The sequence below is a fragment of the Panthera pardus genome, unplaced genomic scaffold, assembly GCF_024362965.1.
Source record: "Panthera pardus isolate Hobbes unplaced genomic scaffold, ASM2436296v1 HiC_scaffold_3, whole genome shotgun sequence".
NCBI classification, from domain to species: domain Eukaryota; kingdom Metazoa; phylum Chordata; class Mammalia; order Carnivora; family Felidae; genus Panthera; species Panthera pardus.
Genome location: NW_026526876.1, coordinates 37,911,325 through 37,937,143, shown reverse-complemented (window position 1 = coordinate 37,937,143; position 25,819 = coordinate 37,911,325). Strand labels below are relative to the sequence as shown.

The 25,819-nt window shown below is 45.9% G+C and overlaps 1 protein-coding gene across 3 annotated transcripts in view; it reads left to right on the top strand.

Moving 5' to 3' along the window:
* The window catches only part of ZNF652 (zinc finger protein 652), a 56,861-nt gene extending 31,424 nt beyond the window's left edge, over positions 1-25,437 (top strand). For all 3 annotated transcript variants that reach the window (XM_019415835.2, XM_019415837.2, XM_019415836.2), the window contains exons 2-6: positions 6,716-7,880; positions 10,341-10,488; positions 10,867-10,982; positions 11,338-11,482; positions 20,777-25,437. In XM_019415835.2, the coding sequence (XP_019271380.1) occupies positions 6,975-7,880; positions 10,341-10,488; positions 10,867-10,982; positions 11,338-11,482; positions 20,777-21,288 (1,827 nt within the window). In that variant the 5' untranslated portion in view covers positions 6,716-6,974 and the 3' untranslated portion in view covers positions 21,289-25,437. The remainder of the gene's footprint in view (positions 1-6,715; positions 7,881-10,340; positions 10,489-10,866; positions 10,983-11,337; positions 11,483-20,776) is intronic.
* Positions 25,438-25,819: the final 382 nt, after the last annotated feature.

The following is a 25,819-nucleotide window of genomic DNA, read 5'->3' as shown; positions in this document are numbered from 1 at the left end:
CACATTTTTGCCCAAGTTGTGTACGTTAATTATGGCAGGACACGAAGGAATGACCTGCTTTAGTTTGGAATCTAAGAAGCAGTAGAAAACGATGTCTAAGAACTTGTGTTGTTGTAACACCAAAGAGAGATGAACTTAAACGGCTTTAAATATCAATGAGAGTTACTTCTTCGTTGCTGTTTCTGTCTACTTTCAGGTTCTTAGAGCTCCGTGTATTCACCTCGAGACCCTTCTAAAAAATGAAGCTAAGATGATTTGTAATAAGTGAGTTAGAACTGAGGATACACAGTAAGAGTTGGATAACGAAACATGGAATGTTCCGTTTCCCTCGTGTGCTTCTGGTCTTGCAAAGGTTACTCAGTTGTGCTCTCAGGAGATAGTTTAAGTCTTCTGGAAAGAGAATAAAGGAAGATTATTACCAAAATTGAGTGAAGGGTAAAGGTGCCAAAATCAAATGAAGCAAGTAAAATGCGGGCAGAGAGCCCGTGTGTGTTTCAGAGCGAACAGTTAGACTGCATCTTCCGTTGCGACCGTGTGGTTTGTTGATGTTTCTGTGAGTGTCCCTGATTTTACGTAATAGTGGTGAGATGCCCCTCTCAGGTTCACGTGGGAAGGCGTTTATGCGTGTGTCATTTAAAATAGAATAAAGCGCTCTAACTCTAATTTTTTTTTTTTTAAAGAAAGAATAGTCTCATTTTCTAACCTACTAAGTAAAGAATTCCCCTGTGTATTAAGCCCTTTGTCTTTCGGATTTAACTTTTCACTTAGTAATTCTACTGTCTGTGCTGTCTAGCTGAGGACTGAGATAGCTGATCCGTGTGATATGTATAAGCATACATATAAAGAACTACATTAGCTGGGTTATGCTGCCATAACAGATCACTGCCCACCCTTGGCTGAAATCAGTGAAGGGCTTCGCTCTCGCTGCGTGGCCATGGTAAATGAGCAGGGAAGCTCCGCTCACATCACTCAGGGATGCAGATTGATGGAGCAACCATCTTCTTGTACATTACTGGTCACCCATGCCTAAGAGGGAAAAGCGGTCTGGAGGGCCTCTTCTTGGCAATGAACTACAGTAGCTCAGAAGTGATGCACAGGTCTTATTTCACACGATGCCCACAACTAGTCAGGTAGTCCCCGCATGGCTATGGTAGGGGCAGGAATTCAGCCCTGCCAGGGAGCCAGCTGAAAATACTTCATAAACAGCACCATGCTTTTGCTCATCAGATACTGTCTGGTCTCTCTCATAGGCAAATACACTCACTTCCTCTGCAAGGTAGGGAACCCCAAGGTCTAGCCAGTCATGGTGATGTGGTTTTGAAGTGGTGGGGGGGAGGTCTGGGGCCAATGGCCAAGAAAGAATTCTTGGTGCAAAAAAGGTGATTGACTTGTTAAAGTGCGGGGAGAGGACCCGCGGGCAGAAAAAGCTGCACTGGGTTGTGAGGAGTGGATTATATACTAGGGAGTTGGGGGGTGGGTGGGTAAGGAAGAATGGACATTTCCAAAAGGACTTTTATTGGCCAAAGAGGACTCATAAGATACTGGAGGCCTTGCTATTGTTGAGCTAAAGTTCTTTTTCCCTCCAGCAAAGCACTAACGCTAAGACGGTAGGGGCTTCCTAGAGGACCATTATTCTCTGTATTTGCCTCAAGTATTTGTCAATGGGCTGCAGGTTATAAAGAATTTTAATTTTATCTACATTTTCTTCTTGCCGTTGTGCCCCGCATCACTGTGGAGGGGAGTGCCACACTCTAGGGCTCCAGGAAATTGAGTCTGTGCGTTTCTGGAGGCTAGGCTATTGATAAGATTGCCTTTTTCTTGCAATTTGCTGAGACATTTGTAAACTGATGGAGACTCACGTCCTGCATGACTATGATCTCTATCAGTTAACCATTTGTTTTTCCCTTTCCTTTGTTCCGGGGCAGCCAGGAGTGCCTGAGGAATGTCACACGTATCCCATGGGGAGAAGTGGGGGGGAGCACTTGGGGAGGGAGGGCTGCAGGGTGTTAGCTTGTGCTTTGTCCTGAGCTTGCCTTTGGCCCCCTCGTCAAGGGCATCAAGCTTCAAGTCCAGGACCTCAGAGTGACTCAAGGGTATGATGATTGGTGGTCTCTTTGTGAGGAGATGACGCACAGTAGTCTCTACATTGGATCTAGATGTTGCCTTTCTTGATCTAGAGACTTGTGTGAAAGAAACTGACAGATGGTCACTGCCCCGACATACAAAGTGCAGCCATGACTATCTACTGGTCTCCCATTTGAAAGGGGGCAAGAATAGAACTGTAGCAGTCAGTGCACTATAGCAGATTCTAAAATCTCGGAGCAGTCATTGAGCGGGCCTCCTCCGGATGGGAGAATGTTCTTGAATAGACTCTGATTGGCTCCTTAGGAGTAACTCGAAGGTCTGTTTTCTCCTTGCTCCCTCGCTTCATCCTCTTTTTTTTTTTTTTAATTGTTAATTTTTATTTTTTTACATTTTGTTTATCTTTGAGAGAGAGGGAGAAGGAGACACAGAATCCAAAGCTGGCTCCAGGCTCTGAGCTGTTAGCACAGAGCCTGACGCAGGGCTCGAACCCACAAACCTGAGATCATGACCTGAGCTGAAGTCGGATGCTTAATCGACCGGGCCACCCAGGTGCCCCTTCTTTTCCTGTAGTCTTCTTAATTGTGTGTGGAGTGGACTCATGAAGAAGATGCCCCCTTAGGGGAATGATCAGCTTTCTTGGCCTGCCTCCTCCCATAGATGCCTGAGGACCCAGAGAGCATTTTAAGTCTTGAACAGTCATGGTCTCTTTTAATCCAGTCTGGAGGTTCTTTTGGCCGTATAACTCTTAAAAACTTAATTGGCTTTTTTAAAAAAGTTTATTTCCAGTCAGCCCTGTGGGCCTTAGCCACATCCACAGTTCTTTTCTAATCCTACTTAAATTTGCTACAGAGCTCTGTCTTATTGGTCCCATACTTCTTCCTGGACTTAATTTTGAGGATAGGTATTTCTGCTATAATGCCATATATGTCTTCCTGGATTTTGCAGAATCGTACATTAAAATGAATGAGGCTTATGGGAGAAATCAGTTCGGGGCAGACCACTCAAAATCTGTGAAACACTGTAACCGGTGTACCAATAAAAACAATAATTAAATGTATTATAATAAATATATTAAAAGATATGTTCCAAATGTAACTATACTAAATCGCCATAGGCATGTGCATCCAGCATCAGTCAGTCGAACCTCTACAAGACTTAATCCCCTGGGTAGTGGTTTCTTCCCCGGAGACTGGGGTCTTGAAGACATTCGCTTACGGTAGAGACCAGTTTCATTACAATTAAAATTTTGGTGTATGAGATGGGGTAGGCTTTGGCGCTCCCAAAAAAAAAAATTTTGTAACCCGGGAGGGGAACACATGCCTCAACTTGACGAGACATAAAGTGGAAAGTGTGGTGGTTCATGAAGCAGCTGAACCAGCCACTCCTAGCATTCAAGGAAGGCACGGAAGTCGGATGCTCGGCTTTTTTCTCAAGGTCTTCGTAGGTTGCTAAGGCTCTGTCTTTAATTGTGAGAAAGCTTTCTCTTGATCACTTGAAACAGGAACTCGCAGGGGAACATCTCATAGAAACCAACAGAAGAACCTGGGTGTTACACTGACATCATTTCCCCCATTTACTAATAGCATTTCAACTGATTCGCATTAGAGAACTAGGCTTTGTAGCTACGTACCCTAAGAAACTGCTTTCCTCATTAGTCTCTTTTTTTTTTTTGCTGGGCCCCGCCTTAATCCAGTGGGAGGTTTTATCAGTAAGTAGTTCTTGATCCCGCCTCAGGACTGAATTCTAATCAGCGTCTGTGGCTCGAAGACTTTCCCTGTTTTTATTAAGCATCTGCTTCTTCTAACCTATAAACCGCTGGCTTTCTGGACTCCTTTAATCCTGACTGCAAACCGATCAATGCTTTTCTGCGTTCATCCTTTTCATGTCATGATTTGTCACGGACAGCCGATAGTAAGCAGCACACTCTCTGGACAGTCCCATTCTCCTGGTGGAGCGGTGAGAGCTCTCTCTTCGGAGACAAATCGGTGATAAGCCTCACCAGTAATTTCACCACTGCGTAATAAGAGTTGCTGTCCTTGTCGCCTCCCATAACCTCCCGTGCCCCCTTTCACCCGCTCCTGAGCCTTTGCCCTACGTGTTCGTTTTTATGGATGAGGCAGTACCCCGCTTGCGGATTCCGTCTGTAGCAGCTAGGCCAGGCCAGATGATGCGTGCAATAGTACTAAACAACACAAGATCTCAGAGGTCTTAAAAACCCACCCTGTGTAAAAGTAAATAAAAAATGAAAGTAAAATCCCCTGCGCCGCGCCTATCCTGTAGGTCATTCTAGTCACTCGGGGTCCCAGGTTGATACCAGTGATGGCAGTTGCCATCTTGAAGGTTGGTGGTCCCTGAGGCAGAGAGAAAAGGGGTGTGTGTGTGTGGGGGGGGATGTCTCATTGGTCAGAAAATGCCCCATCCTGCATGTCACCTGTGCTCACGATGTGCGGTCCAGAAGTAGTCACAGTACCGCACCCACCGACAGGGGAGGGGGGAGCGGTTAGAACACGTGGTCCTGCCACACGCCTCCAAGGTTGAGGACCCACAGGTCTTTGGGAAGAACACCTTAACGATGACCGCAGAGGATTTCCCCGCAATTACTGTTCTTTGTCTTCCTGGTTTTTGTTCAGTTCTTAGCATTTGCTGGTTAACTGAATTTTACTGTCTCTCCTCCCTTGCTAAATTTGAGATAATTAGCGTAAGTTTAACGTGATTTGTAGTAGCTTACATTATTTCCCTGGGTCAGAAGTTTTGGCACATGCAAAATAAAGCTAAGTAGAATTAAAAGCTACTGGGATCTTCCTGCTTACCTTATGAGGTATGAAATTTTGAAATGGGCAAAAGGTACGCGGTTTTATAGGGACAGCTGAGTTGAAATTATTTTGGAGCGTCATTTGTCCATGAGCCGTGGGGTCAGGCAGGCCTGGGTCAAACACTGCTTCTCTAATGTAATGGGTATGTGATCTTAGATTACTTAGCCTCTCACAGGCATAACTTCCTCATTTATAACTATAAAAACGTACAAATATATCTGTTCAGATGTCAAGTAAAACATTAGTGGTGTTTATCGCCAGGCGTTTCTGAAATTCCACTGAAATGAAAGTAAAATCACTTTTTTTAAAAGAATACATCCATAAGGTCAAAGAAGACGGAAGATAGTCACAGAGGAATGACAGTAGTAGTTATGAGCCGCATATTATAGTCGTAATAACGTAAGAACAAATACTGATTTAACAAAAAGTGGTGATCCAACTGTTATTGGGAAGATGGAGGGAAGGTTGGGAGCAATAAGGTAAGAAAACTATAGTGAGAGACAAATAGTAATGTCTCAAACTGAAAAAAATCAAAGAAATAGAAATCCAGTCATATTTACAAATACGGAAGCACATCCTGGGGGGAGGAGGGGCTAATAAAGTAGTTGAATGGTTTCGTCTGTGGGGGATGGGTTTCAGAGAGGACAGAGTAGGCAGAGGGCTGCTCTTTCCATCATAAACCTTGCTGTGTATTTGACTTGGGCAGCTGTGCGTGCTTTTCCTTTTTTAGTGATTTGATTTAAAAAAAAAAAAAAAATTAAAAGCGAGTTTCAAAACCAGCCCCAAAGTCTTGTGGTGGCTTTCAAATAGAAATAATAACAAGCACCTTTACCTGCCGGTGCACAGAGGAGGCGTTCAGCAAAGGCTAGTTTCCTTCCTTGTGTCGACTGGACAGGGTATGTGTTTGCAGTAATATTCATGATTCAGAGATTAGGTGGTTGACTAAACAGCAATGTGAGGTATGTCACAAAGCAAATTCTGTGCCCTTCTAATTTTTTTTTTTTTTTAATGGACGGTTTTATTTTTCTTGGAACCATATCAACCTGATGGTTACTGTTTCTTAGAATTTAGACCTCCGTGCAACTGACACATGAAAAATTACCCAGCTCTTGAGCGCATCTAGTCCGTTCACCTAGAGGAGACTTAAAAATACGTAGCGACTTGGAAATGGCTCCAGCAAACCTGAATCCAGTAACGTCTGTGCCTAGATTAGACCGTATTGAAGGCTGAGGACGTTTTCTGTCTCTTCTGGAGTTATGTCACTTAGCTGTTCTATCCTCCTAGCTCACTGCCAGCTTTGTTCTTTGAGCCCTCGCCGTGGTGGATGGTGGTGACCGAGGTTGTAAAGAAAGCCAGCCAGCATAAAGCTCTTGTGTGTTTCGCGTATGACACGTATTCTATAACAAGACTAAACGCCCTGTGGATAGAGACCGTATGTTCTGCCGTACCGTTATGTGCCATAGCACCTAGCATAATGAACGCCATGCAAGCGTAGACACCCAGTTCGTCGTCCAACGTATACCCAACACCTACTAAGCGCCGGGCCCTGTGCGAAGCTCTAAAAATATCTCCGTGTACCGGACAGATGATGCCTCCCGCTGTCGTGGACTTTCCACTCTGACAAAATACGTGTCGGATTTAGTAAACCAGTAGCCCAGTAAAATAATGGCGCACGCGGAACCACTTAAGCAGGGTAAAGAATTGTATATATAAAGAGTCTAATCCTTTTCAGCTGTGTTTGTGGTATGATGTAAGCTCATGCTGTAAGAAGGAAATAGTGGTATCTGACCTTTTTTCCTCTTTGCTTTTCTTTGTAGATAAGATGCGCCAAGTCACTTGCAGCTGTCTGCAGAAGAAAATCCCTAGTGCTCTGCTCTTGCCATAATACCAAACCTTTCGACTTCTGCTTTGGTGCTGCGACACTGGAAGAATTGCACACGGGTCCCAGGAATACCCTTTTTCCATTTGAGTGGTTCTTCGTGGATGGAAAATTATTTGAGGCTTAACAGTTACCCTGTTTGAGCGCTCTCTCTTTCTCTCTAGTCTGAACTGCGTAATAAATCGGGCCACGTACCCATGAGCCACACAGCCAGTTCTGGTCAGGAGCTGGCTGAAAACTGTGCTGCGCGTGTAGCAGGAATGGCACAAGAAGAGAGCCGTCGTGGTCAAGCGCCATCTACCTTCTATCACGGTGCCAACCAAGAACTTGACCTGTCCACCAAAGTGTACAAAAGGGAAACAGGAAGTCCTTATTCTGTGTTAGTGGACACCAAGATGAGCAAACCACATCTCCACGAAACAGAGGAACAGCCGTATTTCAGGGAGACAAGGGCAGTGTCTGACGTGCATGCTGTTAAAGAAGACCGGGAGAATTCTGATGACACAGACGAGGAGGAGGAGGAGGAGGAAGTCTCTTACAAAAGGGAGCAGATCATAGTGGAGGTAAACCTTAATAATCAAACATTAAATGTGTCTAAAGGGGAAAAGGGTGTCTCTTCCCAGTCCAAAGAGACTCCTGTTCTGAAGACAAGCAGTGAGGAGGAAGAGGAAGAGAGCGAGGAGGAGGCCACCGATGACAGCAATGACTACGGAGAGAACGGAAGGCAGAAGAAGAAGGAGAAGACGGTGGAGAAGGCCAGCGTCACACAAAGGAGAACCAGGAGGGCCGGCTCCGTGGCCGCAGCTACCGCTTCCCCGACCCCCAGGACTACCAGAGGGCGTAGGAAGAGTGGAGAGCCACCTAAGCGGAAGAAGCGGGCCGCGAGGGAGCCCAAAGCCCCAGTCCAGAAAGCTAAGTGCGAGGAGAAAGAGACTCTGACCTGTGAGAAGTGCCCCAGGGTGTTTAATACTCGCTGGTACCTGGAGAAGCACATGAACGTTACTCACAGGCGCATGCAGATCTGTGATAAGTGTGGCAAGAAGTTTGTCCTGGAAAGTGAGCTGTCCCTTCACCAGCAAACAGACTGTGAAAAAAATATTCAGGTAGGTTTCATCACCGAGAGGGCAAACCTTTCAGGATACAACCTGGCTGTTCAGACTCACCTGGTATCTGCCCAAGAGAATAAATACAGTAGAGGCTGAAGGGACAGTTGTCACCGATTTCTCTTTTTAAAAGCTCCTTCCTGCTTTGGTCTTTTCAAAACCCAGGCTTAACGTTTTCTTTCAAAAGCATTGCATTTAACTGACGCTGGACTAGTGGGAAGCCAGGTACGTGGAAGGGGGATCTGTTGTAGGTGATTGCCCAGGAGGTAGAGTCAACACCGACTTGGCACTGAGATTCGCTGTTGTAAGACATACGTAATGTGTCATTTGTTCTGGCATCTTCTCGGTCAAGGTGGGAGACACTGAGTCAAGGTCAGGAATAGAGAGAGGTCCCCTTCTGGGTTTGAAAGGATGCCAGATTCTAGTGCAGCTGATGGGGACAAAAACCGTAATGACTCAGACCGGTGAAAATGGAAGATCTCCAGGAGTGAGTTTGCTTTTACCAGTGGAGAGATGACAACATTAAATTTATCAAGAGGCTGAGCCCATGGGAATATGCAAACTTTAAACAGAGGCTGAGCTGGTTGAAAGTGTCGCCCGCCTGGCCGTAGGGTTACATAATGCTCCCGTACGGTGTCATTAAGGTAACAGAGTGTGGTATCCAAACCAGGCTGGTGTCCTGAAAGGACGGTATTGTGACAGGTTAAGAGGTATGCTGATTATATTATGTTGAGCCGTATATTGGTTTGTACATGTGAATGCATATCGATGAATATTCATAAAAGGTAAGTCTGTTAACGTCTCCGCAAGATATGTAAAATACACATAAGTGCTGTGCTGCATTCAAGCTAAACTTCTTTTGAAAAGTGAAATTGTTCTGTTTTGGTTTGTTTCTTGGAGCGTGCTTGATCTGGAGCCCTCCTTCGTCTTCACTTTCCCGCTTGCTTTTGATCAACAGTTGAGATCATTGCTTTACTCTCAACAGGTTTTTAAAATATAAGTTACATTTGCTAGACATTCACTGCTTTTGATTCGTCGGCTGTGACGTCACCTGTTTCGCGCTTGCGCTTGGTAATGAAAGAAGGCTGAGTGGTGGCGCCCCTGCCCTCCCGTAGCTACCGTTGCCGTTGCCCTTGCTGGGTTGTCAACTGGTTCAGACCAAAAGGGAGCGCGACGCGATGCTGCACCCTAGGGGTCGGACTTCGGCTCTGTGATGACCCCTGCTGAAAGGTGTATCTTGATGTTTATGCAGTTGTGGTTTTTTTGTTGCTACTCAAATTTTCTCTACGAAGTTACAGAAAGAACGCATTTAGTACATCCTCCTTCTGTGACTTTCCTCGCTGTTGCTGACCATAAGGCATTTAAACTTGTGTTCAGGTTTTCTGGAATCCGCCGGAAGAGTTCTATTCACATTCCTGAAGGACACTGCTTCGTTCATACGTGTAGATCCTAATAATCCTGGCGACCCAGGAAGAAGTAAAAATCGAAACCCTGCCCTGCATGATGGCTTGGGGGTGGGGGGGGTCTGCCCTTTTCTCAAGCAGGTCCAAGCACAGGCTTATTTTTTACACTCAGAGTCCTTGTTTCCCGAAGTGATCGTGATGCTCAAGATCTTCGTTTACAGTGAATAACTACTTGTTCCCTTAAATATCCCAGAGTCTGGTGGTTACCTAGAACATTCTAGGATTGTTTTGCTTTAACCAGAAATATTTTATTTTGATACGCTTTATGCGTGGTATTCTAGACTATCCATGATTCGTAATACGAGGAACTGAGCACTGTCGGCGCGTGTGTTTCCTATAGATGCGTGTACGAGAGATCTGGAGCTGGCCCTAAGGGGGAAGGAGGTTTAGGAGTTACAGAAAATTCTGCCAGAGGGAAACGTTTAGTAGAGTAAATGAGATAATGGGAAGATACAATAAAATCTCAATAAATTGTGTGAAGGGAGGCTCCAAATGCATTCTTTAAGGTACAGAAACATTGTTACGCTTCCACAGATCTATAACCTTTAATGTGTGTTTTATCTTGCTTTTATCTGTGCTGCTTTAAAATTAGTTTGTAATCTCTGGGAAGCACCTGTTACCTGCATGCTGACTTACGTGTAGGAGACAGATGCTCTTCGTAATTCATTTATTTTTAAAAACTTGGTTCTTCTCGTTGGTACTGTACTAATTTGCTAAAAGCAGTCGAGTCTTCTGTATGAGTGGAACTTCCCATTTCTTTCCGTCTTCCTTTTTGCCATTGTTTTTGTACTCCCGACGTGTGTCTAAAAGATGCGTCTTGGAGAATAGGACGTACAGAGGTTGGTGTTGGCAGCCGGACTCCTCGGAGGACTGGCTTCGGTTTGGACTCGGGCCCTGTGCCCCGAGTCTAAGGCACGGCCGTTTCGCGGGCCGGTAGGCAGCTATGGCTTTCTGCAGGCCCCCGTAAATAAAGATTATTTCTATTTATCCCGCTCAGTGTGTTTCCTGTAACAAGTCCTTCAAGAAACTCTGGTCCCTTCATGAACACATCAAGATCGTCCATGGGTATGCAGAAAAGAAGTTTTCCTGTGAAATTTGCGAGAAGAAATTCTACACCATGGCTCACGTGCGGAAACACATGGTTGGTAAGTTCTTCCTGCTGCTTTTCTCGCCACCCCCGTCATTTTCCCTCGTTCTTTGGTGTGTTTGACGCGTCGGATTGGGCAGGATCTGAGGAACGGCCTTGCCGTAATCGAAATCGGTTCTGACTCGCTGAGACTAAACGCGCCGTGTCCCCCATGAGTCCCCGCGGCGCAGCGTGCGCGGGGTAGGTAGCCTTCCGCACCCGGGCTTCTTTCCAACGTCGTGGCCTCTTCCTCTCTTGAGAACGTTGGTGCGAAGGCCTCACTAATTAAAGCGTGGAAGGTTAAGATGGCACGATTACCTCGCAGTAGGAGCGGGGCCTGGGCCACTTTGAGCGGCTTGGCGGGCCCGTCGTGAGTCCGGCGCCTTCTGTGTTCCAGCACACACGAAAGACATGCCGTTTACATGCGAAACCTGTGGAAAGTCGTTCAAACGCAGCATGTCCCTCAAGGTGCACTCCTTGCAGCATTCTGGAGAGAAGCCCTTCAGATGCGAGGTAAGGGCTGTGCTGGGCCCCGGCCCTGGGGCGGGGCGGGGGCGGGGGAGGGGGGGGCGCGGTGAGGGAGGGGAGCGGGGGCCGCGGGCGCCAGGTGCCGCTTCTGACACCCCCGTAGCTCTCCCAGACTAGGGCAGCCCCGGGACTGACACAGAGCGAGTTGTTTCTCTTTCCTCAGTCATCCCGACAAGTCGGGTGTGCTTCGGGGATCATTCTGCAGAAGCCCTCCCTCTTGCTAATAACCGAGCTGCAGACATATAGCAGCGCCGCAGAGGGAGCCTCAGCGACCTCGTGGGCTGGGCCCCAGCGAGGCCAGCGAGCGCGGCTCTCACGCGTCTCCCCGTGTCCGCTGCAGAACTGTGACGAGAGGTTCCAGTACAAGTACCAGCTGCGCTCGCACATGAGCATCCACATCGGGCACAAGCAGTTCATGTGCCAGTGGTGCGGCAAGGACTTCAACATGAAGCAGTACTTTGACGAGCACATGAAAACACACACTGGTAAGAGTTCCCGGGGACCGGTTGGTCACCACCTGGGCGTCTGTGCACGTAAAACCCGAGAGCACACGTTCGCGTTCTGAGTGCAGATCCTCCTTGAGATAAGCCCGGCACGTGGAAACACAGACGTGTCGTCCTGGGAGACTGGGCTCTCGTTAACTCCGTTCGTTTAAAAAGGGAGTGTCTGCCAGTGCCTTTTACCCGTGGGTCCCTCCGAGACATCGGACGCTTAGGGCACAGGATTCCTGAAATTGTACGCCACTTATTTTGTGTACGTGCGTTTGTGCTTTTTTAAGGAAAGGGTTCCGGACCCTTAAAACACGAAGGCCGCCGACTGCTTTAGATCGAATACTCTCTCAGCTCGCTTAAAGTCTGATTGGATTGGATTTCCCGAAACTGACCGCTTTTCAGGAACCTCTCCCGTCAAATGAGCTTAAGTCTTACTTTAACCATTCCGTGTTTCTAGGGGTGTATGCTTCCTAGCACGGATGTGAATCTTATAAGCACTTGACCACCCAGCCCGCAGGGACGCACGGCATCCGTGTATCTCAGCCTTGACCGGGTATTCTGGGGTTAGCAGTCTTTGCACCGATTGAACAGTGTGAACCACTTTCCGGGTTTCTAAATAGAATCTAGTCACAGGTTTCTCCGTTCTGTTAGTACAAAGTGACAGAGCTAGAAGGAACCACGGGATTAACTTGCTTAGCGCCCTGCTCGTTTGGCTCGGCCAGTGGTGAGGAAACTGTCCTGGCCGGATCACTGTAGTGCGCATTTTTCTGTCAAAGTCCGGAGAAGAACGCCTGCCTGGCTTCTTTCCCATTCAGAGCGACACACCCTGCGATTTTAAGGATTAGTCTAGATGAAGAGTCACGAGAGGATTTTCATTAAATAAGTTACATCCCAAAGAGTAACTTTGAAGCCCAAGCGAATGGGTGGCAGGATATATCAGAGTAGTTAACAAATTCTCCTCTTCTAATTTGGTGGCTCTCAGATAGGCTCCTAGTTGTAACTGAGTCAGTTTTAGGATTCAGTTTTTTGTTGGAAAGCAGGAAACTGTGGAACTACGTGGAAAATAAGCTCTTGGGAAGGCAGAAGCTGTGTCACATTCACACACGATGCCTGGGACATAGCGGGGGCCCCATAAATGTCCCACGATTGGAAGGAACCTGGAGCCACCAGTGCCCTCTGCCTCGCGCCCCTGCTCTTCTCTTCGTGTCTTCTGGGCCCCTCTGTCCCGGTTCCGGACTCGCTCCTCCTTCTGCGGTTCTTCCTCTTTCTTCCTTCCCCTCCGTCCTTCCTCCTCTAGGCCCTTAAATGTCCGCAACACGAAACAGAGTGTGTATTTTGTGATTAACTTATTTGTTGAATAAAATTTTATGTTGAATGTTCTTTGACCAAATAGGCAAGTTCAACATTTCCTGTTTCTTCTAAAAAAAAAAAAAAAAAATACAGCCACCTAAATTCACTTAAATTTTTATCCCTCTCATTAAAAGAGTAGTACATACTTCTTAAAGTGTATTAGAAAATGTGAAAGTTGAAAACAAAACAAAAATGATCATCACTGAAAGACCATGACTGTTAACATTTTGGCATACATTTAAAAAAATTCTTTACTTTCTTAACACACGTATAGATAGATCCTGCGCATAAGTATTTATGTGTTCGTGTGTATAGTCATAAAACAAAAGTTGGGTCTTTATTGTAACCTACTTTGCCTTTTTACTGTGTTATGTCGTTACCAGTCATATCGTTTTAATGGTTGTGTAATATTCCTCCTGGTAAATTTGCTGTAATAATAGCCATCATTTGCTATGCACATATATGTCAGGCACCGTCTAAAGTGCTTTACATACGTTACCTCATACAATAAATACAACTTTTAACAATAGTCCCATAAAGTAAAAGATGTTGTTTTCTGTTTTTTTTAGCCAGTTCCCTATTGGACATTTAGATGATTTCTGTTTCCAACTTTTCTACTCTTCTAAATAATACGGTGATAAACAACTTTGTGGTTAACACATCCATGATTATTCACTTAGGGTAAATTCCCAGAAATGGGATTATCAGGGCAAAGAGACGTGCACGGTCTTAAGACGTGGTATGTGTTGGAAAATAGCCATCCACATACACTCTCACTGGCTGCGCCTGAAAACACCCATTTCCCCAACGCTTTCCAACGCTAAATAAAATCATCACTGATTTGATAGGTGGAAAATGGTTTCTTATTGTAATAATTTGCGTGTAATTAATTGCTAAGTAAGAGTGGACATTTTTTCATGCACTTGTTGAGAGTCAGTTTATTTTCTTTCCTGAATTGCTTGTGCCTCTTCTGTATTCACCTTTCCATTGCAGAGTTTGGCTTTTTTTTTAATTGTTTATAATAGCCCTTTATATATATTTACATATACTGGACCTCGTTTAACACTAATATTAAAATACTCTTCCCTGGTTTGTCATCTGCCTTTTAATGTTGTTCGTGATACCCGAGCTGGGAGAGTAGCTGGTTGGTGGGGTGGGACAAACCTGGCTGTGCCGTTCACTCCCGTGGGGCCTTCCATGAATTATGCAACCTCAGTGGGTCTCTGCTTCCTTGGTATTAAGTAAGGATGACAGGAGTACCTGGAAAATACAAGGAGAAGGGTTAGCACTCAAGAAGAAAAGGGATAGCTCTTTTAAGGCTGGGCAAAACCACATTTAGAGTGTGTTTTATTGGGGATTAAGGCCATTGCAGGCACGGACATTGCTTGGGCTGTTTCTTTGCAGTTAATGAGACTTGAGGCAGATCTTATCTAGGGAAGCTGGCCAGCCCTCAGGCAGGGTTTCCTAGGGTGGTGTGGACATGGGGTGATTTCAACATGGAATAATTGCTGATTCTCCTCGTACCAGGCGCAGCACTAAGTGCCTGGTGACACAGGGATGAGTTGAGACCCGGTTTGTGCCCTCAAGGAACTTCCAGTCCAGGGACAGTGCTGATGATTGTGGTGTAGTAGTAATAGTCGTAATAACAATATAATAGTAATAATAACAGTCCTAATGTGGCACTAAAACGCGTGGAGCGTCTGCTACGTGCTGGAGACTGTTCTAAGCTCTTTCCTTGTATTTCCAACTTATCTCAGTAACCTACTATTGTTACCTTCAGTTTTCAGATGAGGAAACTGAGGCTCGGAGATCACATAACTTGTCCAAGGCAGTCTGACTCCAGAGCCACATATTTAACGGTTCTGATATAATTTAACGTAGCAAGTGATCAAATGGGGGGGGGGGGTGTGCAGGGCCTCGTGAGGGCAGACAGCACCATCCCAGAGTCTGGTTCTCAGCTTCCAGAATGTGCCCGTGTACTCCAGCAGATCAGGATCAGAGGAACTGATAGGTGCTAAATAGTGTTAATGATCTATAAACAAAACCGCTGATTTATTAATTCACAGTGAAAAAGCTGAGCGGCAGGTGGCTCAGAGCTCTTATTTCTTTGGCCGTCATGTTCTTTGCCTAAATAAAAATCTATATCGGAAGCTAAATTATCAGAAGATTGGTAGGGATGGGGAATTACAGGAGAGGAAGGTAATTGAAAGATCTTAATAGTGAGTACCATATGTCATTGAACCTGATTGCAGCCATCCCTCGTAAGACAGACTTCATTTGCACACTGCTAAGAAAATGTTGCCAAGTAAAAATGCCACACCGTTGATTGTCGGGTGTGTGTCCGTTTCTGAGATGCTGACATGCCAGGGCACTCATGTCTTAATGTCTTAAAGTAACACATAGTTGTTCATAAACATCAGTCAAGAACCAACCAGGGGCGCCTGGGGGGCTCAGTCGGTTAAGCGTCCGACTTCAGCTCAGGTCATGATCTCACGGTCTGTGAGTTCGAGCCCCACGTCGGGCTCTGTGCTGACAGCTCGGAGCCTGGAGCCTGCTTCGGATTCTGTGTCTCATTCTCTCTCTGCCCCTCCCCCACTTGTGCTCTGCCTCTCTCTGTCTCTCAAAAATAAATAAATATACAAAAAATTAAAAAAAAGAACCAACCGAATTGTGGGGGGGCACCTGGGTGGCCCAGTCAGTTAAGTATCCAACTCTTGATCTCAGTTCAGGTCTTGATCTCAAGGTCCTGAGTTCAAGCCCCGCGTTGGGCTCTGTGCTGGGCATGAAGCCTACTTAAAAAGAAATAAATAAAAATTAAAAAAAAAAAAAAGAACCTACCAAATTGGGCTCCTGTAGTGAACAGGACTGAAACATCCCTGGGTTCACAGGGCTTGCAGTGAGTCTAGGGGGCAGACACACGAGGCACCACACTGGTTCGCTGATGAGAGCACAGCAAGTACGCGGAACTAAATGAGGTTGGCTAGAGTTTGGGGGACAGGCACGGCCTGGTGTGGAGTGTGATGAGACGTGTTACTGGAGACCAGGTGCCAGGTCTCACTCACACACACACACACACACACACACACACACACACACAAACACACACCCATAAGACGTGTAAAAACGTTTGGACTTTATTCTAACGACAGTGGGAAGTTCTTGAATGGCTTTGAGCAGATTGTGACACAGCTCTTGAAAGTTCTCTCTGGCTGCCTGTGGAGATTGGGCTGGAGGGCGGGGAGCGAGAAAAGGGATGGCGAAACCAGTCAGGTGGCTATTGCAGATAATCTAGGGGAATGAGGGTGAGGATACGGACTGTGGTAATGGCAGTGGGTGAAATGAAAGTGATGCACCAGGGAGGTGAACTTGGTGACTGATTGGATAAAGGTGGTGTGCGAGGGAAGAATCAAGGGGTAGTCCCAGGTTTGGGTCTTGAATGCCATTTGTCAAGATAGAGAACGGTGGATGGAGGGGCACGTTTGCTAGGCAAGATAATGAATTTAATTTTGCACTTGTTAGGTTGGTTTTTTTTTTTTTTTTTTTTTTTAGCGTTTATTTATTTTTGAGAGAGACAGAGCGCATGAGCGAGGGAGGAACAGAGGGAGAAATAGAACTTGAAGCAGGCTCCAGGCTCTGAGCTGGCAGCACAGAGCCCAACATGGGGCTCGAACCCACGAGTCGTGAGATTATGACCCGAGCCGAAGTCAGACGCTTAACCGACTGAGCCACCTAGGCACCCCTTGCACCTGTTAGTTGTGAGACCTCCGTGGGATGTGCAAGTGGAAATATACCCAGTAGGCAGTCTGTAAAAAAATGGGTTTAAAGCTGAAGAGAGAGATTTTAGGCCACACACATCGATCTGCGGGTTTCTGCTGCTGCTCAAGGGTATTCATACTAAGCAGACTGGAAACCAGATCGCTTATCCCTTTGAACAGTGCAAAAGGCCACCAGCTAGCCAGCCCAATTCTTGTTCTTTCCTATCTTCCATGTAGATTCTCTGCCTTCATTTCTAACGCCCTTCCTTCACACCCATTACAACACTGCTTCCTCCAGTCGGGCTTAGCTTTTTATGTAATAGGCCTTCTGTCTAGATGTATTTGTGTTGAGATACTTTTCTGTTTGCCATGTTGGACTTCGCTTTAGCGTGTCTTCCGGTCACCCATCTACCAGCTCTTCTGCAAAGTGGGACGTTGTGCAGGTGGCCGCGTGCACATAGTACATTTTGATTCTCCCTTATTTCAGTCTCATTTTCATCTTACCCCGAGGTCTTCAGGAGACCTTCCCATCACTCATTAGCACAGTTAGTTGGGGCCGGATGAGTAACGAGAGTTAGAGGCAAGGGGGATTGTAGACTCACGTCTGGAACAACAAATGTGGAAAATGTGGTAGGACTTCAAGAAATGAATAGAAGAGGGGCGCCTGGGTGGCGCAGTCGGTTAAGCGTCCGACTTCAGCCAGGTCACGATCTCGCGGTCCGTGAGTTCGAGCCCCGCGTCGGGCTCTGGGCTGATGGCTCGGAGCCTGGAGCCTGTTTCCGATTCTGTGTCTCCCTCTCTCTCTGCCCCTCCCCCGTTCATGCTCTGTCTCTCTCTGTCCCAAAAATGAATAAAAAACGTTGAAAAAAAAAAAAAAATTTAAAAAAAAAAAAAAAAAAAAAAGAAATGAATAGAAGATTACTAAGCAATGAAAAGGACCCGTTGAAATGTGATCCCATAGATTTGTGGGAGGCGGGTCCTAAGAGTTGTGGGCCCTTTCTATGGCAAACCATTACAGCCTAGAGGACTACACGTGAGAGATGGCTAGAGAGGTCCAGGATTCGATCCGGAATGGAGCACACAACAGAAAGTAAGCTTACAGTGAGGATATGCTGTTTGTGGCGCAGGGTCTAGTGTGCCTAAAATGTGGTCCGTGAGTCAGGTGGACAGCGTTTGCTCAGAGTAGACTAATAATTCAAAGAGTAAGTCCTTTGGCTTTGTTTCCAACCAGCTTTTGGGAGCGAGGACTAGTTCTGGAGAGTCCAGGAGGGAGGGAGGGGCCCAGGGGGGTTGAAAGGTTATCAAACAGGTGTGCTTTTAAAACATTATATTATGGGGCGCCTGGGTGGCGCAGTCGGTTAAGCGTCCGACTTCAGCCAGGTCACGATCTCGCGGCCCGTGAGTTCGAGCCCCGCGTCAGGCTCTGGGCTGATGGCTCGGAGCCTGGAGCCTGTTTCCGATTCTGTGTCTCCCTCTCTCTCTGCCCCTCCCCCGTTCATGCTCTGTCTCTCTCTGTCCCAAAAATAAATAAAAAACGTTGAAAAAAAAATTAAAAAAAAAATAAAACATCATATTATGTAAGTAAGTGGCGTTTATTTAAGAGAAACAGAATGTACACATAAGCATAAAAAACAAAACATCACTCATCAGCCCATCGCCTCCGGGTAATCACCGACATTTGTTGTGGTTCTTTCCATATTTTTTCTACAGATGTTTTTCACCAAAAGAGGGTAATACCGTGTGTGCATTCTCATTTAAGTTGATTGTTTTACTTAATAGAGTGTGGATTCTCACATTAGGAATTTGAATTCTACAGCTTTATAGTATTTGTTAACGGTGCTGTCCACTCAGATGGGTGCGCCATATTGATGTAATGAACCCCATTTAAACAGAGAATTTGAAGTCTTTAAGGTAGTTGGAGGAAATGGGTTAAAATGAAAGAAAACAAGTTGGGCTCCGAACTTACCCAGAAAGTTGAATGTGGATCACAGAGAAGAGCCTAGCAGTGGCAGCCATTGGATAACGAAAAGCTGAAAGATAAGAGGAGTATGACGTCAGAAACTAGTGCTGGTGATTAGAGACAAAACTGATCCCTCCTGACTGCACAGCCCGGTCTCTTGAGGAAGCAAGGAGAGTTCTGGCTTTCACAGAAGGAGGGTAATGGGAGAGGTCAGTTCTCAAAGGCAAAGATAAGAAATAAGGACTACAGGGGCGCCTGGGTGGCTCAGTTGGTTGAGTGTCCAACTTCGGCTCAGGTTGTGATCTCACGGTTGGTGAGTTCGAGCCCCGTGTCGGGCTCTGTGCTGACAGCTCGGAGCCTGGAGCCTGCTTCGAGTTCTGTGTCTCGCTCTCTCTCTGCTCCAACCCCGCTCATGCTCTCTCTCAAAAATAAATAAATATTAAAAAACACTTTTTAAAAAAAAAAAGAAATAAGGACTCCGATACGGGTACAGAGGTGTTCCCTCCTTGTGTACGGAGGGGTCCCCAAGCGGAAAATGGTAGGAAAATAACATTCCTCCGTGTGTGCAGGGATGCCCAAAGCTCCGTCACATGAAGGGCTGTGTTTTATGTGTCGAAAGCACACCCTGGAACCAGACTGCAGGGTTTTAAATCCTGGCTCTCCTCTAGCTGTAGAACCCCGGGCAGCTTTCTTAATTTCCTTATCAGTAAAACAGGGATGATAACATAGCTGCCTCCTACCCAGGTCTGCCCCTGGGAGGATCACCGAAGTTCACAGACGTGAAGTGATGGGGACGGTATCAGGCACACAGGAAGGGTCCGTACACCACAGCTATTTATACTGAGTAGGGCGAGGACGCTGTTGGAAACGAAAGGGAGCCGACCTGAGCTGAGAACAGACTCTTGTAGCAGGAGTTACAGTAAAGGCACAAGCTCTGTACTCTGAGAATTGGTGAAGGAATTAGTAAATACAAGCATATGTCCGCTGAAGGGCACACACACAGGTACTCAGCACGGCGTCCGCATGAAGTGATTGATGGATGTATGCATTCAAAACCTGTTCTGTTTCCCCCTATGGCTTGGGTAGAAGGGTAGGCTGGCAGCATGGAACTGTGTCGTCATCCAGAGGAAGTGAGGAACCCTAAAAATCAAGCCCTTATTTCTCCCCTAAGTGCCTTGACAGGGAATTTTGTTTCCTTTTTTAAAAATGTTTATTTGTTTTTGAGAGAGAGACAGAGAGAGACAGAGTGTGAGAGGTGGAGGGGCAGAGAGAGAAGGAGTCACAGAATCCGAAGCAGGCTCCACGCTCTGAGCTGTCAGCGCAGAGCCCGACGCGGGGCTCGAACCCACGGACTGTGAGATCATGACCCGAGCTGAAGTCAACCCGGTTGAAGCTCAACCGACTGAGCCACCCAGGTGCCCCAATTTTGTTTCCTTTTTGACTCATCGGCCCCATGCTTCTCATCTAGGGCCAGGACCCCCTCTCAGCACCCCCACACACCCACACACACACTCATGGACATTTGGAAATGATGTAGGGACAGTTTTCATAGAATCTCTTGGGAGCATTTAGTGGGCTGGCACCGGGAACGCCGTAGGCTCTTCGGGTGGGCCAGGCGGTCCCACATGATGAAGAAGTTGTCTGCGAAAATGCCAGGAGCTCTCCCCCGGGAGCCACGGCAGCGGGGGTTCCCCGGGGTGGGGCGAGCCACCCAGTATTTTCCAAGTCCAATACCAAAAAGTAAGCCACATGCTAAGGATCCCACGCGAGTAGACACGAAGCGACTTCTGCGCTCCCCAGGATGTTGTCAGCAGCCTTTCTTCTGGTTGGAATTCAGAAATTGCTAACTTGCCTAAATGTAAGAGGCAGAGACGCGTCCGCGGCCTTAGCTGCTTTGAGCACAGGAAAACGATTTAAACGGTTCTTCACGTCGGATGTGAAGGATCACTACCGTAGATTTTTTTTTTTTGGGGGGGGGATTTGTTGTCGTTTTTGTTTTTTTAACCAAGCCCAGATGGTAGGTTGCATGTAAGTTTTCCTCCTATCCGCTCTTACTTGTGAAGCCCCAACTTTGGGAGACCCTCTTAACGCCTCTTAGGCTATAATAACATGCCGTACGGGAGCGATGTGGTGGTGATCTCCTCGTTGAGTACGAGGACTAGCGTGAGCACGTAATTACCGCCTAGTATGTTAATCGTTTTCTTGTGTCTGTGTTCATCTCAGGAGAGAAACCCTTTATCTGTGAAATCTGTGGCAAAAGCTTCACCAGCCGCCCCAACATGAAGAGGCACCGCAGAACGCACACAGGCGAGAAGCCCTATCCGTGTGATGTGTGTGGCCAGCGGTTCCGCTTCTCCAACATGCTTAAGGCCCACAAGGAGAAGTGCTTTCGGGTGACCAGCCCCGTGAACGTGCCGCCTGCTGTCCAGATCCCACTTACGACCTCCCCGGCCACCCCAGTTCCTTGTGTGGCGAACACCCCCACAACGCCCACGCCCCCGATCAGTATGAGCCCCGCGAGCACTCTCCCCCCGCGGCCCATCCCGCACCCCTTCTCACACCTCCACATCCACCCACACCCTCACCACCCGCACCACCTTCCTATCCCTCCGGTCCCGCACCTCCCGCCGCCCCCAGCTCTCTTTAAGAGCGAGCCTTTAAATCACCGAGGCCAGGGTGAGGACAACTTTCTGCGGCACCTGGCAGAAAAGAACAGTTCAGCACAGCATCACTAACATCCGTCTCCTTAAGTGTGTTCTCCACGAGCTGTGTGCCCGTGTGTGAGTTTGCAGAAAGGGAGCTGGTGGGTATTTCTGTAGCTGCCAGACTCTCCTCAGCCTCCACCAAGAGCTGTGTCATTGTCTTGGGGAATCGACACATCCAAGGGAATGAACGAGAAGACCGCCTTGCGCTCCCGGAGGGAACTGTCATCTAAACCAGGGGAACCACCGAACTAAAGCCCAATTCGCTTGCATTTTCTGGTGGACTTTTATAAATTTCGAATACTCAGACTTGTGGAATTTTATAATTTCATATCAGCTGATGAGGTATGCTTGCTTTTCTATCCCGGGCTTCTCCTCAAAGAGGGGACAGGCCCGGCTTCCTTTGTACTAATCGGGAAGGCTGTGAGATTAATCCAGAGCATTAATTGTATCACTGTGTATCGTAACCAATTCTTTTCAGCTTTTGGCGCTGGCCTCCGAATCGAGCCGGCCGCGTTTCACAGTATATCAAGCATTATAGAGAAAGACAGAAATTTTCTTCTTTGTGTAGCTCTCCTAACGCACTCTTTATTTTACTACAGAAATTATTTTAGAGTTTTTGTATAGACTTCTTTAGTAGTCTGTTTCTAAAATGAAATGTATTTCAATAAGCGGTGTAATTTTTTCAGTGTAGCTGGGCCTATGTTGTAAAATAGAAAAAAAATTTTTATAATCATCAAAATGTGATTCTTAAAGACGCATATAACTTCTATAGTTCAAAGTTATTCTTACATCCGTACAACTCAAAGGTGCTTCAGAGACTAGACGCATCCGGGAGGGTCTCCAGACACCAGGTCACTGCAGAATGAGGTCTTGCTTTCAGAACTTGGCGTAAGTCCTTGGCAGTTTTTAAATCTCTGCTTCACCCTCAAGCATCCGTCTGTCGGGCTCGTTGACACGCTCCTGTCCTCCGTGTTTCGTTTCGTTTGGTTACCGCGTGAAGTGGGATGATTTCATTTGGTCACTGCGCTAAGTGGGGTGATTTGCAGGGAGCTGGACCCTTTCCAGGGACGTCCCCTCACGCTTGCGTGTTCGAGAAATTGGAGTCCAGCTGTTCGCCGTCAGGAGGAGGAAGTGATGGAGAATCATTCTCCCTCACGTCTGCGTCTCACTTTCCCCAGGGCTTGTTTGTGTCCAGCCGATGGCACAACCAAATGGAAGTCTCACGAGACACTGCTCGTTTCGAGGCTGCTGTATTTTTCTAGAATTGTTAGGAAAATACAAAATAGTACACTAAAATCACAAGCATGAATGATGTTGCTGACAGTAGCTGAGAAGTTTGGATGAGGACAGATTTGACTATGAGTTTTTAAAATGTCTGTTCAGCTATGGATCCAGCCACAACTTTGAGCTGTCCTAACACAGTTTAAATCGTAGCGAGGGAAAGAAAACTGCCTATGTTTTGCTGCCCTGTTCTCTGCAGATAATTATGCGACAGACAGCGGTGTTCCCAGGTGGTGAGGGGAACATCTCTCACCACCTTTAAGATGGGTTACTTTTTCGAGTGTGGGAAGTTTCGAAAGAGCACGTTCATTCAGGAACTTATATAGGAAAGTCTGAATAGAAGGGCTAACATACTGCTCATACTTAACTGATCAAATTTCTTCAGACTCCGTACAGCTAAAACTTTTATTTATATATATATATATATATATATATATATATATATATATATATATATATCTCAGAGAACTGAGTTCCAAAGCTGGGTCTGCTTTCTTTCTCTCTCTCCCTCTATTTTTTAATCTTGACATTTCTTCAGTTCCTCCCCCACCCCCCACACTGCCTCGGGCTCTTAGATCATTGCCTAAATAAGAACCCTGGCTTTTATTTATTTTTTAACTTTTAATATTAAATGTGCAGATATACTTCAAGCACTTTTGTGGCTGATTAGTAGCTCTGTGGTAGGAAAATTTGGAACTCTTGATGGAGGTCAAGTCCCTCTTTTTAAAATATCACATTCTCTGGTAGCTTTTTGGTTTAAAATTTCCTCATTTTTTTCCTTCTGATTATTGCCTTTTGCCTTCTGTAATGAGCATAGGAAGATTTTGGAACGGGGCAGAAAAGTATCTCAAGATCTACTTTTCTTCCTGTTTTTGGATGTAATTTCTAAAGAATGTTATTTTAAATATTTGCGTGCATTTTTCGGGCACCCAGGTACCCAGACCATTAAGGAAAATTAATTTCTTGTTTGTGATTGTCATTTCTTTCGTGGCTGCGTCCCCTTACTTACTCCACAGTCTCCTTTACCTCCCATGACAAGTTTCTGGGTGGATCTACACCTTTATGTGGACATACCGTTATTTAATGGCCAAGCCTATGATATTAAGATGGTTTTTTAAAAGATGTAAATCGCAGCTTAATTGGTTCTAGTACCTTATTTTATTCTAAACAAATTTATGGCATTCGGTAGCAATTCTGAATTCTAGACTTGAGACCATTAAATCAACCATTTTATGAAGTGTACTATAATGAGACACTGGAAAATTCAGGTCGTCATATTTGATTTTTCATTCAAGTGAATATAGCCATAAGAAAATACCTACTTACATAGGAAAACCAGTATGAAGCAAATAATCACCACCACCCTTAACAGAAGCAAAAAAGGATTTGTTTTTGTTTTGTCTTTTGAATCAGCACTGTCACACGACACCGTTCCTAGTGAAATGTATTGTGGAACAATCTGGAAACTTCTGATTGTTTTTCCCCCTAGATGGGTATACCTTCCTTGACTCGGGATTTGTAGTCTTCAGGAAAACTGCTCAGCACATAACGATTCCTTATCAGTGTCATATTACACATAAACAATGAGATGCATTAAATAATATTCACGACGTTAACGCTTCTGAATATGAGAACTGCAGGATTAAGCCTTAAACATATATGTGCGTCAGGTTTAACATGCTTCAGACTCCAACTCAGGGTTGGAAATTTGATTGGGGTCCTTCACTAAGGTAAAAGTTGCATCCTGTGTGTTCCCTCCAGCCTACAGTACAGCACCCCGTGACTTCTTCAGAACTTCATGCCCGTTTGCTATCTGTTTACGAAGAAAAGAACCACGGAGGAGTTTGAGCCCTTAGCCCTCATCCCGTCCTTAGTCTGCTAAGACAACAAAGGCCACCTTTCAGCGTCCTAGCGATACCCAATTGAGGTTGTTTCCCATTACTTAATTTCACTGTCTTCAAAGGCTTGTTTCTTTCTTTGGTAGGGTTAAGGCTTACTTGAAGAAACTTCCCAAGGACTTTCTTGAGTTGACATTGCCTTCCCCCCCCCCCATTCTTATCTCATAGATTTATCATTCAGATATAAACTCTTCCTTAGCCTTAATGAAAGGCTGCTTGCTGCTTTCTCAAATGGAGTCAGGGAGACTCAGACTGAGTTAGACGTTTTAATTTGAAGAAAACAAGGGGAGCAGTTTAAAGGCACGTGGCTTCATTTCCACATCTATTTGTGATTTGATTCTTATTTGTAGCGAGCAGGGAGTCTCCATCTAAGACTTTACCGTAGTTCAAAGAAATCTTCGCAAATCAGCCACGTGTCTTTTCACGGTCTATCACTTACATTCATTGTTCTAAATTAATGACGGAGGACGGCATTACCATGGTTGTCTTTTTAAAAACTACATTTGCTGAGGGGCGCCTGGGTGGCTCAGTCGGTTGAGTGACCGACTTCGGCTCAGGTCATGATCTCACGGTTTGTGAGTTCGAGCCTTGCATCGGGCTCTGTGCTGACGGCTCGGAGCCTGGAGCCTGCTTCCGGTTCTGTGTCTCCCTCTCTCTCTGCCCCTTCCCCACTCATGCTCTGTCTCTCTCTGTCTCAGAAATAGACAAACATTTTAAAAAGATTTTTTTTTAAATAAAAATTTAAAAAAAACTACATCTGCTGGAAGCACCTTTTCATTGTGGCCAGAATGCTCCCTGTACCTCGACTGCCCCTAGTGTACTGACCGAAGGCGAAACACGCTAAAGAGATGCTTGTCAACTTCGAATTTTCTACTTCTCGACATTTTTTTCAGTGCTTACGTTTGTTACGTGGATATGTGCGTCTCGTTTAATTTTTTATCTCCCTGGAAGTTTGAAATTTTGAGAAGATTGAGCAGAAATAACAATCTGTTGCCGATGATATTTATTTACCCTACCTTGCGGATTTCAGTCAGTGAAGCAGAATGGTGGGTCGGATTTTATTGTACCAAAAAAAAAAAAAAAAAAAAAAAGGATAAAAAGTTAGAGAAACTTCTGTGTGAGCTACTGCCTAGAAGAGACAACTCGTACTACATCGCCGATCCACACGATGCACATTTCCATGCTGTTCTAGACTGTGGGAAGTACTTAGTGGAAAAGGGGATACGTTCCATTTAAGAAGTGTATCAGCTGTTGTACCACGACAAAACCCAGCTCGCTTGGAATTCCTCAGACTATACGATTGAACAAGTAAATACCGGGTTTTAATTGCCCGTTGCCTAAGTCCGGATAGGAAATTCCCCCCAAAAGATCATTTTTTTTCA